This window comes from Panthera pardus, unplaced genomic scaffold (assembly GCF_024362965.1).
Source record: "Panthera pardus isolate Hobbes unplaced genomic scaffold, ASM2436296v1 HiC_scaffold_12, whole genome shotgun sequence".
Classification (NCBI taxonomy): Eukaryota; Metazoa; Chordata; class Mammalia; order Carnivora; family Felidae; genus Panthera; species Panthera pardus.
The window spans coordinates 26034928-26050801 of record NW_026526677.1 but is presented as its reverse complement, the minus strand read 5'-3'; the positions used below and the strand labels follow the sequence as shown (position 1 = coordinate 26050801).

Here is a 15874-nt window from a genome sequence, read left to right as displayed (position 1 = left end):
ACTGTTCTTTCTCTTCTATCTGAAGTTTTCCTCTTAGATATTTTACACAGTATTTTGATTAATAACAGATCATTTTGTCATTTTTTTTCCATTTATCACTTCTCGAGTCTGGTACTTGGTACTTACTAGTCCCTCAGTATGTTGTTATTCAATTAATAATAACAAACAACAGTAACTAAAACTTATTGAGAACTTAGTATGTGTTAAGTTCCTTACTATAAGCTTCCCACGTTATCTTATTTAATTTTTATCACCGTTCTTTGAGGTAGAGTACTTATTGAGATATTTTTATGTAGTGTTTAAAGTTAGTAGCATGATGATTTTTTTCTTTGCTCTATTCGTTTAATCAGGTGTGGAGTATTTTTGGACAGCAGGGAATTTAACAGTAAGTAGTTCTAAGTCCCTGCTCTCATGGAGCTCGTATTGTATGAGCAAAACAGACATGAGGAAGTTCAACAGTAAATAGTATTTCAAATAATGATAAATACAGTGAATAAGAAACTAGGAGAAGGAGAGGAGACTGACCAGGATGGGGAATGAGAGGGAAGCTATTTAAGGATCTGAGGAGTTTTTCGAGGGTAGTGACTTGGGTAGAGTTAGAGCCAGTGATGGGAAGATCTGGAGGCATAGTGGTTCATGTGGAGGGAGTAGAATGTGAGGAGGCTCGAGGCCAGAATAAGCTTGCTGGAAGATAAAAAGGATGGCTGGAGAATAAATGAGTAAGGGTAGGGGATGAAGGAACAATAGTAACAGATAAGGTCTGATTACCTTGATGAGGTAGGCCATGATGAGGATTGAGTGCCATAGACTGTTTAAGAAAGGGTGTGAGCAACATGGCCTGTGTTCTTACGGTTTCACCACCGTGTCTGTGTGGAGAACGGCCAGTAGGGTATCGAGAACGGGGGCGGTGTTACTGCTTGGCCCGAGGAGTAGTGTGGACGGTGAAGAGTAGTTGGAGGCGGCAGATGTTCTAGAGTTAGGTTTAGAAAGACTTGGTGGTGGGTTCCTTAGACCAAGAAATGATTTTGGATCTGAGCAACTGTATGAAGGTGGTCGCCCAACATAGGAGTGGACTTGGAGCTGGAAAATCAAGTCATGTTGAAGACAGTAAAGAATTTTTATGCATGGCGTGGTGATACAAAAACTCAGCTTCATTTCCTTTTGACAAGGCTTTGCTTTCTGATTTGACTCCTTAGGAGGACTTGTTGTATATTCTGTCTTTAGCCCTCTTCCACTGTTTTTCCCAAAAAACCTCTTTTTGTAAAAATAACAAAGTTGGGTTGATTTTTTTTTTTTTTTTTTTTTTTTAAAGCATGTTACCAACACAAAGCCAGTGGGATAGGAAAAAAACCAAAACAGCCAGCCAGTGTGCTTTCTGAACTCGGTATCTTCTGATTTTTTTGTAATGCAGAAGTCAATACTTAGGAACCAGTTGAGGATGTTTAAGTGATTAACATTTGCATTTCTACTGACAGATTGTTCTTTTGGTGTCCAGCTGGTTATTGGCATTAGACTAGACTAACTCCCATAAAACTACAGAGATACTTCTTGTCAAGAGACAAAAGTCAAGAGATACTTCTTGAGCTCTGATGCCGCTTTCACCTACCGTATTCCACCTTTGTTTCTGCCCTTAAGCTTTTTCAAAGGACATTTACATTAGAATGAGCTACATTATTTTTTTATTTTGGAGGTGACTGGATGGACATGTGTTGATGAGGTGTTCTCAACCCCTGTGAAGAAAGACCTCCCAACTTTTGGTGTTCAAATACGAGGACCCTTAGAGGTAGAGAACTTTTCAGTGTTGCCTCCAGGGACAGCCACTTCAGATGTCTGCAGGACCAGGAAGGTAATGTAAATGAGAGAAGCCAATGAGGGTGACTATGGCAAACTGGAGAGAGCTTGCCTGGTAGAAGGCAGATAGCTGGTCCTTACTCAGCCGGTTGCTGCTGTATGAGAATGGAAGCCCAGTATAAATCAGGTCTTTTAGATTTTCCAAAGAAGCTAGAATTGTGTTTTGTCCTCGACAGAACACGATTCTAGCTTATCTCCTGATTTTTAAATGCTGGCAACTAATTTAAAATTCCCAGTATGCTATGTGGGACAACACTCTAAACAGTAAAAAAAAAAAAAAAAAAAAAAAATTCTGTAGGCTGCAGGCTACAAATTTGTAGATTCTGATTTGGTCCATTTTCTTTATTCACATATTGAGAAACAGAAACCCAAAGATATAAAATGACTTTCCCAGGCTCACACTGTGGTTAGTAGCAGAAGTAGGACTAGAACCTGGGTCTTCTTTCTTTCTGTGCAATTGTCTTTGCACTAGGAAAGTTAAACTTTTTTGGTGCTCTGAGGAAAACTAAGCCCCTTTCCCTAGAAAAGTGCAGTACATTCCAAATTTTGCATACAATTTTAGGGATTTCTAACTCCCTGGAATCGTTACATGAACACCAGGTAAAGAAACCTCTCTAGTACCTGCTGATTCATATGTTTGCAGTATAAGGGGAACAGTGCCCTAGTATTTATTTAAGCAAACTCATGTAGAGAGGTACTTAAGCTGTAGGCCTATCCTCCCTCCCTCACTCCCACCTTTATGGATACTAAATCTTAAATAGACAATAGGAATACGTTTAGCTAAATGTAAGACCCTTCCTACTACTATCTGCAATACCAGCACCTGCAGTCGTTTCTTTCAGGTCTTTTACATACATACATAGCACCCATAAAAAGTAATAGTTTTGTTTGTTTTTAAATAAATGATAGGTATACTATGTTTCCTTTTGCAAGGTTCTTAAAAAAAAAATCATTATGTCTTGCCTTGAATCCAGGTATATAGCAGAGTTCCTAGTTTCACCAAAGCCCCTCATCGCTTCATATTATCAGTTTTTTAAGTTTATTTATTTATTTTGAGAGAGAGCAAGTGCACACGTAGAGAAGAAGCAGAGAGAAGAAAACAGACTCTCAAGCAGGCCCTGCGCCATCAGTGCAAAGCCCGATGTGGGCCTGACTCCTGAACCACGAGATCATGACCTGAGCTGAGCTCAAGAGTCTGACGCTTAACCCACTGAGCCACCCAGGCACCCCCAGAACTTTTTTTCAATGTGATGAATAAAAAATATCTTAATTGCAAGAAGTTTGAGCATCTTTTACATCTTTTCAGATGTTTATTAGCCATTCTACATTTCTGTTATGTTCTTATCCTATGTTTGGATTTCTCTGGGGCATATTTGACTTTTACTTGTTTTTAGGAATCCCTTTTGTATTTTCTTATGTATTCTTGACACCAATCTCTTTTGTTATATATGTATATATATAGACACACATATACATATATATGTATATATATGTATATATATACATGTATATGTATATGTGTGTCTATATATATATATATATATATATACATGTATATATCTCAATCTTTTTCATTTGAATCATTCTGATCCTGGTTTTGCTACTGACTAGCTTTGTGATTTGGGGGCATCATTTGGGTATTCATTTGACTTCCACAGAACCATTTTTTCACCATTCTAAAGTGAGAACATAGCACCTCTTAGTTACTGTGTCACTGTGAAATGCCATTGACAAAGTGTATGAGCCGTGTGATTTTTGGGTTCCTCATTTGATTTCCACGAGCCATTTTCTTGGCTGTGAAGTGTGAGTATACTAGTTTTTAAGTCTATTGTGAAATGCCAATGAAAGAGCATATGAAAGTGCTTTGGAGAGTAAAGAACACCTTCCAGTGTAAGGCATTTTTCCTTTCTTTGGCTTTATTATGACTCACCCTTATGAGCTGACTTTTCTGAAGGATGTTACATCTCCACAGATGGATCAAACTCTAAGAGTTGGGTGTCACAACATAGCAATTGTCTCTTTGTGTTCTACATTCTTTCAGGGAAGGAGAGAGATGTGTAAACAAGATACGCTTACATTGAACTCCTGTGTTCTTGGAAGGTATTGGGTGGGATGGAGGTGGAGGAGAGCAGTATCAGGAGACTCTCACTTTGCCACTCAAAATGCCTGCTACAGGAGTGACACAGTAGAATCTGGCCATTTATGGAACCAGATATCTACAGGGTTAGAATTAGCCTGCCTATTCTTACTGTTATGGTCCACTTCTCAAATAGAACACAGCTTCATAGGCAGTAGTTCTCTCCCCCCACAGTAGGGAAGTATGAGGGTATAGTTTCCTATCCTGGTTACCTTTTGCAAACAGATGATTAACTAAAACATACTACTCTATGCTTTGGGGACATGCAAATTCAAATGCCACCTCAGACCTAGATAACCCTGTGTTTCTACCCTACGTAGCATGCTGTAGAGGGCCCTTCCTTTCGCCATCCCCTTCGTGACTACTCTCCCAAGTATCCAGGACTCAAGAATTACCTGATGAAATATCTTGAATCTGCTTTCGAGGCCTGTAGAGCCTCTTTCTGAGTCTGTTCCTCCGAAGATGGATCAAGCCGTTAGATTCTACCCCTGAATGTGTATAACTAGATCCCAGATGTGGCCAAGGGTGACTCCTTGAGAGAGATGTTCCCAGAGCTTGGGTGCACTAGTTTTCACATCTGTGCACAAGGCTTTTTCAGGTGCAGGAAGGGGCTGGTGTGTGGGGAAAGAAATGAGGTGAATCTGGGGACAGGGTCTTCCACTTGGACTTTTGCCCCAGCCTTGCAGCTGTTGGGGGCAGGTCTGCCCAGAGGAGCCTCTCCCTTCTAACCATCTGCTTATTTTAATGGGGGGGTGGGGGGAAGCCATTGGGGCATGTTTTCTTCACCACCCATTTAGAGGCTGAGTATAGCTGGCTCAATATAGACCCCAGTTAATCTCTGAGAATAATTCTCAAAAAGAGTGGGGTGGGGGTGGAATGGGTGAATTTCCTGAAAGGAGAATATCTGTGCATCTTCCTCTGTCTCTCCCCTGGGTAGGCAGTGCTGCTGATGCTTGGTGAAGAGGAGGAAGGATTCTGCTGACACACTGTATTTTTATGAGAGAAGGCTAAGGGTTCCCTTATCTCTCCACACAAGGCACGTCTGCCTGCAAAGGGGCTGTCTGCTTCTTAGGGATTCCTTCGTCGTTCCATTTCTTTTCTGAATGTTTTAAGGCACAGTTTTGGTGCATTCCTTTCTGTTGTCTAGAGCCGGGGGGGAAGTCATAATATATCAGGGCTCTTGCTTAAGAGCTTAAATTGGGCGCTGGCAGCTGGGATGTGGGGGAAGAGAGCTTTCCAGGGACAAGTGACCTGCTTGTTCAGCCAATGAGAAGCAGGTTAGAGAAATGATATCACCAGACAGGCTTTATTGTTTGATCATCTCATAAAAGCAGGATTGTGTCTGGCGACTTAACCCTTTTTTAGGTATTTCGGTCTCACCCAACTCTCTGGTATGTGACCTCTGGATTCCTTTTCCCAACTGTCTGCTGTGAGACCACAGAGATTAAGGATTTAAATTGGTGATGAAATTTGGAGAGTTGTGAACCATCATTTTAAAACTACAAATTATTAAAATTTAGAACCACAGCTAGGATGGGAATGTCAACTACTCTGTGTTTAGAGAGCACATCTAAAGCAGATACCAGTCTAGTCGTATTACACCAGGCTTTTACTGGATAGACTTGGAAGAGAAAGAGAGTTAGAGGGGAAAAAACATTGAGCCTTTAGTCTATTTTAATCTACTTTAAGGGGTCTTACTAAGTATTGCCTGTTTTAGAGGAATTGGAATTGGTTCTGCAAATTTGGAAAATATCACTGATTCTGACACCAATTTTGAGTAACAGATATTTGTAGTGTTTGTTTATATTGTACCTCTTTATTATCCTTTTCCCCATAAAAATGACCATCATTTTACTTCCTCATGCTTCCTTTTCTTCACTGGTAAAATGCGGGTGATGATCCTACCGTACCCCACAAAGGAGTTGAGATAAAATAAGCTAATTTATGTGATTTTAGAGTGTGCTACACATGTATTATAATTAGGTCATTCATTTTTTTCAGATTGCATATTCATTCATTTGTTCAGTAGACTTTTTCAAACCCTTCTTGATGCTGGGCATAGATGCAGAGATGGATGTAGTTCTTACCCTTAAGGAGTTTAAAACATTATGAGGCAGATAGACAACAATAATAAAAGTGTCTCATGTATCTGTTGCATTTACCATGTTCCAAGTCCTTTTCTAAGCACCTTAACGTATACTAGTTCATTTAATCTTGATATAACCCCATGAAGCAAGTATTGTTATTAGCTTCGTGTTATACAGGTAAAGAAATAGAAGCGTAGAGAGGCTAAGTTGCCTTGGGTCACACAGCCAGTGGTAGAGTTGGGACTTGAGTCCAGGCTGTGTGCCTGTAGAGTCCATTCACTGAGTCTGTGTTGACCAACACTATCTCTAGCTATCTATAGTTTTCGAGGACTTGAAATGTGGCTTGTCCAAATTGAATTGGGCTGCATTTGTGAAATACACACTAGATTTCAAAGACTTAGTATGAAAAATATGTATAAAATATCTCATGTTGAAATTACATGTTGCAGTGATAATATTTTGGGTATTCTGAGTTAAATATACTAGAATTAAGTTCACTTTATTTTTGTGGCTACTAGAACTCTTTTTTTTTTTTTTTAACATTTATTTATTTTTGAGAGAGAGAGAGAGACAGCATGAGCAGGGGAGGGGCAGAGAGAGAGAGGGAGACACAGAATCTGAAGCAGGCTCCAGGCTCCGAGCTGTCAGCACAGAGCCTGACACGGGGCTCGAACTCACGAATTGCGAGATCATGACCTAGGCCGAAGTCTGAGCTTAACCAACTGAGCCACCCAGGCGCCCCTGTGGCTACTAGAACTCTTAAAATTACATATGTGGCTTGCATTTATGGCTTACATTACATTTCTCTTGGATTGTGTTATTCTAATCATTCTAATGAAATAACAATAATAACAGACATTTATTGAGCACTTACTAAGTGCCACATACTGGGCAAATACCTTTACACTGTTCTAGTGAAGTCTCAAAATAATGCTGCTTATTATCCCCATTTATAGAAGGGGAGAAGGTTTTGAGAAAGTAATTTATCTGAGGTTAGTCAACTAGTTAATGACAGACCCCAAATTTGAAACCTTACATGTCTGACTCAAAAGCCTGTACTCAACAGCACACTGTAATACCATTTGAAATCTCTGGGCATTTTCTTTGTTTTTATTTTTACAAGAATATTTAATACTGCATACTTCTGTAATTGGCATGTAGAAGTTCAAAATAAAAACCACTGAGTCATAAAATGGACATCCCAGATCAAAATCTCTTTTCAGACCCTCAGCCCTCAGTGAGCACTGGCGCAGTTGAACCCTAAGATGAAGCAATGTGTCAGCCTGTACAAATTGCATTTAGTTTTCATTCCAGTAGTTCTCTCAGGTCAGTGGGCAATTTATGTCCCGACCCTCTTTGTCCAATAGAGGAAGAGGGACAGTGCAGCTTTCCTTGGTCGTTTAGTTCTCTTGGCTAATAAGAAGAAAAAATTGCTTTCCATTTCATTGTCCCATGAAATGCTATTTGTGTTTGAAAGAGCAACAAAACACTGTCTAATGACCCCTGACTTTTCTTTCTTCTAGAGCAAAGACTCTGGCGGACTGAAGGCGGCTATGATAGAGTTGGTGGAAAGGTTAAAGTTCAAGAGCTCAGATCCTAAAGTAAGTATTGTTTTGGAATTGATCTGGTATTGGTACTCCAAGTATTTCGTTCTCCTTGAGCTAAGTTCTAGGGATGTTAATGATCATCTATCTGAACGTCGCATCAAGATCTAATTAAGTCTGCCTATCAGAAGCATTGTTCTCATATGCCTAGAGATAAGTCATCTGTTTTTTCCCTTCTCTGTTTTATGACTTAAAACACATAATCATTAATTGTTTTCTCTGAACTGCAGACAAGTGCATTTTTAATCTTCCTTTAACAGGCCTTTGAGACTACTGTCCTTTGTGCCCATTTAATTCAGCCAAAGGCATCCGAGGTACTGATCAGCTTAATGCTGGGGACTGGAACAGGCTCCAGACTTTTCCAGTTGGTGTTCAGCACTCGCGTCTTGTCTCTCTGCCACTTACAGGAACCAGCTGCCACTGCGAATGCTTTTGTCCTCATGACCTCGAGTCTGGTCTGGGAAATGGTTTCAGCTTCCCAGCTTTCTTTGCAAGATGTTAGGAGCTGTAGGATTGATATTCTGGGAGATTCCATACCAGGGTGGGGGTGGACTGGGAACTGAACATGCCGGAGGGATTATGACTAACACAGCCTCCCTTCTCCTACCCGGAGACTTACTGTGGCACTACTTGGTATCGATGCCAGCTGGCTCTCCTGACAATCAGAGCCTCTCACAATTAAATAGGGAAAAGAGCACAATTTTGTTTCACGTTTTGTATCCCCTACCTTTTTTTATTTATTTATTTATTTTTTTTATTTAAAGTTCTTCATATGGTGAATAGACTAGCATTTTTTGAGTACCCACTGGGAGCCAGACACTGTGCTGGGAGCCTGACATTCCTTTTTTAAAAATTGTGGTACAATGTACATAATGAAACTTACCCCTTTAACCATTTTTAACTGTACGGTTCAGTCTCATTAAGTACATTCACATTGTTGTCCAACCATCACCACCACCGCCGTCCATCTCCAGAACTTCTTCATCATTCCAAACTGAAACTCTCTGCCCATTAAACGCTTCTTATTCCCCCTGAATTAAATTCTTGTGATTTTTGCAACAACCTGGTAGAGTAGCTTATTATTCCCATTTTATTGATAAAGACACTGAGGCTTAGGGAGGTTAGGGCCATTTGCCCTGAATCTAGTATAATTTAAAGCTGCGATTGATACTGACTCCAGTAGCTGTGCTCTTTCTTTTATGTCATGCTGCAGACCAAGCCCTCCTTTCTATCCTCTAATCACATTGTGCCTCGATTTTCTAATTGGAAACACTATCAGGGCAGAGTCACAGACAATGACAGGCTTTTCAAAAGGTGGCTGTGGTCCTGAATCTGCAAAATAATTTTCTCTTCATATAGCATCGACAGTATTGGAACATTGGTAATATCTCTTATCTTCTGGTATAGTTAGGGTTCCAGAGATAGAGAGGATCTTGATAGAAAAATATCGGGGTGGCCTTCATCAATTTTCTTAGCTCAGAGTAGAAAGACCCCTGGTATGAGTAGTTTTCTTTAAGTGAAGATGAGCTAATTAATTATTAAAGATTACTGAAAGCTTTTTTTTTTTTTTTAACTGAGTTTCTCTGGTTTCTGGGGCAACGTCTATCCTGAAGGAGACAACTGTGTTTTCTGTTTCTGCCACACCCACATGCTTGTGGGCAGTGATGGAGCAAGAGGACGTGTACAGATTACATTGAGTGGCTTCTGTGCATGATGATAATACAAGTAAAGTGCTTTGGGGTCCTTTATGGATGCATATAGTGCTTCTAATGGGAAGCTTGCCAGAGGTGAAAAAATTGAGTGGTCCCATGGGAGCAACTCCTGGAAGCCTCAGGATTTTCCCATGATGCATCAAAAGCTAAAGGATGTTTGTTAGGACCAGACTTGATCTTGGATATGTGCATACACACTCACCTCTCTTATCTTCTCTTTATCTTGTCCCAGATTATTTCCACCAATCTATTTTATTTTCAAGCCCCATTCCAGTTTCCCGTATACATATGCTATATGGACCCAGAGCTAGCTTGAAGAAGGACCACTGTAATTGCAGAATGAATGTCAGATCACTAAGGGGGGTGTGTGGGAAATGGGACACTATATATATCATTTTTGCAACAAATAAATAGTCGTCTTCCGAGAGAAGTTTTTAGTTTGTTCTGCTTTCCCTCAGAACTCCACCATATCTTTTTTAAGGTGGCCTATTTAAGAGGGACAGAATCTCTCAGGCTTTATGACCTGTCATTTCCTGGCACAGGAGCTTTTCATAGAAGCACTGATTTGAGTCATGGAACACTGAGCACTATCTCTGCCTCACTTCCTCTAGAATTCCCTAAAGCATCACAAAGCTTCATTAGTCCAGACACTGAAATCTACAGGGGACTGAGTTAATTTTTACCTCTGAGTTTTGTCAGAGAGGAGTGGAAGATGACTAGATTAACCATTTTTTAAAATTATAAAATAATATATGCTTATAGATTAAAAAATACAGATATCCATAAAGGAAAAGTCAAGTGAATCTCCCCCAAGCTAACCACTACTAACAGTTTGGTGTGTAACCTTCTAGACAGTTTTTCCATGTGGAAATATACTTCTAAGATTTTTTTACAAGAAATACACTATACTTGTGGTTTTATTACACAGAATATCTTGGGTATACTTCTGTATCAATAATGTAGACTTAATTATTCTGAATGAGAAGCCTCATTTTGTCCTAAATATTTGTCCGATGCCCCTTTTTCTTTCAGACCAGTGGTTCTTAACCTTTAATGTTTTAAAAATCACCTGGAGGACTTATGAAATACAGAGTGCTGGGCCCACCCCCCATGGTTGCTGATTCAGTGGGTCTGTGGTGATTAGAGACTATGGTGGACCTTAGTGATTTTCCTTCCCTCTTGTTTTGATTTTTTTTCATTCCTTTCAGCAGATGGCCAGAAGAGCCCTTATAAATAAATCTAAGCGATTTCAACTTCAAAAAAAAAAATGAGATACATAAAACTTCAGACTTAGAAAACAAACAAATTGAGCTGAGGGGGCAGAGGAGAGGAGAGGGAGGTACACCGAGGCTGCCTGAGAGGACAGGATTCCTGTAAGGCACCATGTCCAGCAGAGAAACACCAAGGCCCGAAAGAGGGAGAAGAGTTCTGGTCAGGATTTAAGAGGGTGACGGAGGCTCATGCCATGGTACAGGAGTGGGCTGAGTTCTAAAACCAGAGGAACATCAGGGGACACCAAATTTCTAGCCACTAGGGGTGAGCCTGAGGACAGGAATCAGAGCCAGTGGCGGTTGGGAAGTAAGGCACAGAACCCGATTAAGTTGTGTGCATGCATGTTGCTATGGTGAGCCCTGTTTTAAGGGTGCATATCTCTGGGGATCTAGAACTTTGTTTACAATGGAAAGAGAATATTTTTAGTAACAAGCAATCTTTAGTTTGTTTCATTGGAAGTGGTCTTTTAAATAATAAGGCATCCTGATGTGTTTGATACGAACCAGTTTGCAAACAAATTTTTTTTCAGTCCTACTTTTCAGAAACATTTATTGCACAAAGCACGATTTTTATCTGTAGATTTCTTATATTTATGTTAGACTTCAGGGAAATTAAAAGATGTAGTTAATCGTGTGTGTGTGTGTGTGTGTCCGTGTGTCCGTCCGTGTGTCCGTCCGTGTGTTCTTGTGTCCTTGTGTCCTTGTGTCCTTGTGTCCGTGTCCATCCACACCTGGATTTTTAACAGCTTGAAAACATTTTGAGTTCTTCACAGCTCTCCTATGAAGTGACTATGCAATAATCTTTCATAGTCTACCCAGAAGAAACTAAAACTCAGAAAACACATTGATTCCTTTCCCTTTCTTCCCCCTGTCCAGCCTCTCAGAAAACATTGAACCAAAAGGATAACATGCTAAACTCAGTCCAACTAACCTCTTATTATGCAGTTAATAACAGCCACTCTATTAGTGGCTTTCTCTATTAGTATTGATTGCTTTTCTTTCCATCTAAGATGCGCTGTTCATTGTTTCCTATGTCTGGTGTGCTTGAAACAAGTAGTTAAAAACACAGTTGTGTCTCAAAAAATCATACTAATCTTTAAGAAGTTATTCTCAAAAAAGTGCCTTAAACTCAAGCCAAATGGCTCACATCCTTTCAGACTGGAGTGGGATTAAACATGGGAGCTAGCCATACTAAGACTGCCTAAAGCATAACAGGGGTTTTTTTTTGTTTGTTTTTTTGTATTTTCTTCAGTTTCTAAAGGTGTTCGTACTAAAGTGTGAAACCAAAGAATTGTCTGGCCACGTGAAATTAAATATATCTGAGAATTGTCCTATTTTTAGTTAGCATTTACATAGCATTTTATAATTGCAAGAGAACTTTGCAGTCCATTTTAGTAGCTGATATCATTGAATGGAACAGAGCCCAGTCCTTCACTCTACTGTGCTAATCAGACTCTTGTTAAAATGGTAGGTTTGGCATGTACAAATAGAAATGGATGTAAGCAAAATCTAACTTAAATTCCCGTTGTTAGTGTCTTGTTATTTACCAGGGTCAAGCCAGGTCTCGGTGCTGGTCCTTGCCCTGCCCTAAGACAGAAGCATTCACTGGGACAGTGTTTATTCAGCCAACTGAAGCAGAGAATTGAGATGCCTCAGTTATCAAGATGATTCATTCAAAAGTGATTCTTTGGTTGGAAAGCAATTAGAATTACTGACCTATTTCTGCACTTTTCATAAAAAATAAAGGAAGTTGTAAGTAGTAATCTTGAAGTGTTTTGTTGTGTTTTTTATCTCTGTACCCTCAAGCCCTAGTCGGGTACCTGGCCATAGTAATAGATACACATTATCTATTACAACAACAGTATGAAAAGAAATACTATCCTTTGCCCTGTTCTATGGGTAAGCAATCTGAGACTTAGCGGGGTTAAATAGCTTGCTAGTAAGTGATGGGAGCAGGACTCCACATTGGGGTGCTTCCTGTTCTTACCCCACACACGGTTGTTGAACCCACGGATGAGTAAACGTAGATAGATGTGCTATCGTCCTTAGCAGTATGACTCTTCACTGACTATTTTTCCCTCACATTCTTCTTTTACCTGCCTTTACCGGGTCCTGCAGCCTACAGCCCCAGGGTCCGAGGACTGGAAGATGGCCTTTTCCAACAACAAGTACGGGGAGGTGGCAAAGGAGCCATGACAGCCCGGAGCATTTAGCCCTGACTAAATGAAGAACCCAGGCTGGTGTTTCAGCATTTGCCTGTTATTGATGTAGAACACCAAGTGGGAAAAATGCCTGTGCTTTCTCAGGTCCGATCTAGGCTCTGAGGCCTAGAATCCACTGAGAAACAAACGTGGCCCTTTTCTTCCTCTGTGGACACTTGAGTAGCAGAAAGAGGAGAAGCATGTTCTTTATCCTCCTTCACTGTCCCCCTGCCTTTATCAAAACAAAGCGAGACAGCTTCCCTTTTTCCCTGTCCGCCAGTTATCAAAATAATACATTCTCTCTGTAGAAAAACGTGGAAAACAGACAAGCATCAAAAAGAAAGGAAAAAGCCTTATGCTATTTGCATTGGTTTGTAAGCTTCGAGTGCCTCTTTTTTTGACTGCAGATTCTTGAGCCTCACCCAGAACATCCAACTGGGTAGTTCTGAGACTGCTCTTGTGATACACAGCCGGCATGATTCTGGTGCACATGGTCACTTCTTCACACTTGAAGACACACCTAGGAGAAAACTGGTTGATGGTGTTGGTCTTTCAAATAGAAAATTAGTATTATTGTCTCTCTCTGTGTAGCTGTTATCCTGTGTGTATCTATGTGTATGTATTGGTGTGAGTGTGTATTTGTGGGTGTGTGTATGCATATATATATACACACGCACACATGCATACATAGTTTGTATCCTGCTTTTTTCATCTAACATCATCCCTTATAAACATTTTTATCATTTGAATCCACTTCAGTCTTTGAACTGGTACTTGGAAAACTAAAATCCTAAAGGCCAGTATGCCATTATTGCCAAAGGGAAGTTTTATCCAGTAAGGCATTTCTGTTTTCTTCCTAATAGCATAAGCAGATTCTGTTAATTTTTTTTTTCAGGCAGGCCAGTCACCGTGTAAGATTATTCAGGTACAGGGGAAACTGAGTTAATGCGAAGTCAGGTATGCAGGTGTGTAGTCAGCCCCAAGCTGAGCTTTTGACAGCATCTGTCTTCCCACTGGTCAGGGTATCTCACGTGATGTGACTAAACGAATAAACGTAGGGCTCAGTGGAAAGTCTGAGGCCATCTCCAGTCCCCCGCTTAACAGCTGAGGAAACTGAGGTGCCAGGACCCCCTGCCGGAGGTCACCCAGGCAGTGATAGCAGAGCCAGAGCTGGCTGGCAGTTTTTAGGACTACAGGGCTCTAGTTTTTCCAGTAGAGAGACGTTTTCAACTTGGCAAGGGTGTAGAAACATTGGAAATGGTACAGTCACTTTGGAAAACAGTCTGGCAGTTCCTCACAGGGGTAAACAGAGTTGCCATAGGACTTAACAAGCCCATTCTTGGATAGATACCCAAGGGGAATGGTAACAGGTGTCCACACCAACACTGCACACCAGTGGTCACAGCAGCATGATCATACCGTCTGGAATGTGGAGACCACCCAGCGGATGACCGTGTAACTATAACCTGGTATGTCCATACAGTGGGATACTGCCGGGCGATACACATAAATGAAGCACCCATTGCAAGCTGCAAAAAGGATAGCCCTCGAAAATGTGATGCTAAGTGAAAGAAGCCAATCCCCAGAGACCAGATAGTGTGTGATCCCGTATATATGACATGTCGAGAACAGGCAGATTTATAGAGGTGGGAAATAGACCCAGTGTTCCCTGGGGCTGAGGGAGATGGAGAAATGGGGTGGGGGTGACTGGTAAGGGCTGGGGGGTTTCTTTTCGGTGTGATGAAAATGTTCAAATTGATTGTGGGATGATTGCACAACTGTGTGAATGTACTAAAGACCACTGAATTGCATCTTTAAATTGGTGAGTTGTATGATTATGTGAGTTCTATCTCAATAAAGCTTCTGAGAGAGGAAGAAAGATTTCTGTCCCAGTCCCTTTTTTCAGCCCTTCACTTAAAAGCATCATCAGGGAATAGTCTGTCTTTCTCCCCAGACAAGGATGAGGGGCAGAAACCTGATGTCAGCCTCTGTCATGGGGAGGCAGTATTCTACAGTTAGTGGAAACTCAGGCTCTGGATGGGACCGCGGCTGGTCAGATTACCTCCAGTGTCGACTGCTTTTCCAGCCCAGGGCAGATCCTGTGCTTAATCTCTTCATTGCTCAGGTTTTTGTTTTGTTCAGCTGCAAAAGATGGGATAATAGTAAATACTTCATAGGGTTGTTAGGAAGATTAAGTGAGATAATCCATTTAAAGTGCTTTGTACAATATCCTGTGAAGGAAGGCTACTGCTAGCTTTCTCCTAGTCCTGAGAACCACTGCTGCTTCCAGCGGAAGGCTATGGGTATGTGGGGGCCGTGTCCCAAGCCACAGTTGAGGAGGCCTTCTGATCCCTGTGGAGAAAAGTAAGCCACCTGTTAATACCTAACTAGATTCTATACTTTGATCAATTAACGCTTCCCAGGATTAGTGACACTTTGAAGGGCCACTGCTACCTCTTTTGAGCGATAATGGCATGCGGTTAAGTTGAGTTAAATCTCCCAAGTTGGAGCCCCTTGGTATTTCTGGCTGGCTGGTTGGCTCTAGGCCTCGGTGGCCTCCTTGCCTGGCGTTAGTTCAGTGTAGCAACGTGGCCCGTTCAAGTTGAGGCACATATCTCTGCCTTGGGAGTTTACAGCTGTGTGTCCATATATTCCCAATAGAAATAAGAAATCAATGCATAGAAGCAGTTAGGTTTATTGTTGTGGAGCAGACTCTGTAGTTAGCAAAACTGCCTGGTGCCAAATTAAAAAAAAATAAATTAAGAGTCACAGAAGAAATTAAGTGTCACATTTAAGAAACACATTAGGAGATATGTCTCGACTTTAAACACCACTGAGATTCTTTTTCTCTTCCTACTTCCCCCTTCTCCTGCAGCTTTACCCTTTGGCCATCCTCTTTCTATTGGAGCACCAGAGCTCCTAATTGAAGTACCGTACAAATCAACTCTGGGCATTTAAAACTACGGTAGGCATGGTTTCTGAGCTGCCTGGTGGGCTAGAGCATTGTTCGA

The 15874-nt window shown here is 41.0% G+C and overlaps 1 protein-coding gene across 4 annotated transcripts in view; it reads left to right on the top strand.

Moving 5' to 3' along the window:
• Positions 1-15874, top strand: part of TRIM44 (tripartite motif containing 44) — a 110153-nt gene that overhangs the window by 15325 nt on the left and 78954 nt on the right. For 3 of the 4 annotated variants that reach the window (XR_008421160.1, XR_002086062.2, XM_019470117.2), the window contains exon 2: positions 7599-7676. Coding sequence is in view for 2 of the 4 variants with exons in the window: in XM_019470117.2 (XP_019325662.1) it covers positions 7599-7676 (78 nt within the window). In the remaining 2 variants the exon portion in view is untranslated. Of the gene's footprint in view, positions 1-7598; positions 7677-12194; positions 12426-15874 lie in introns of those variants that run through there. The other variant, XM_019470118.2, reaches the window with a different exon arrangement.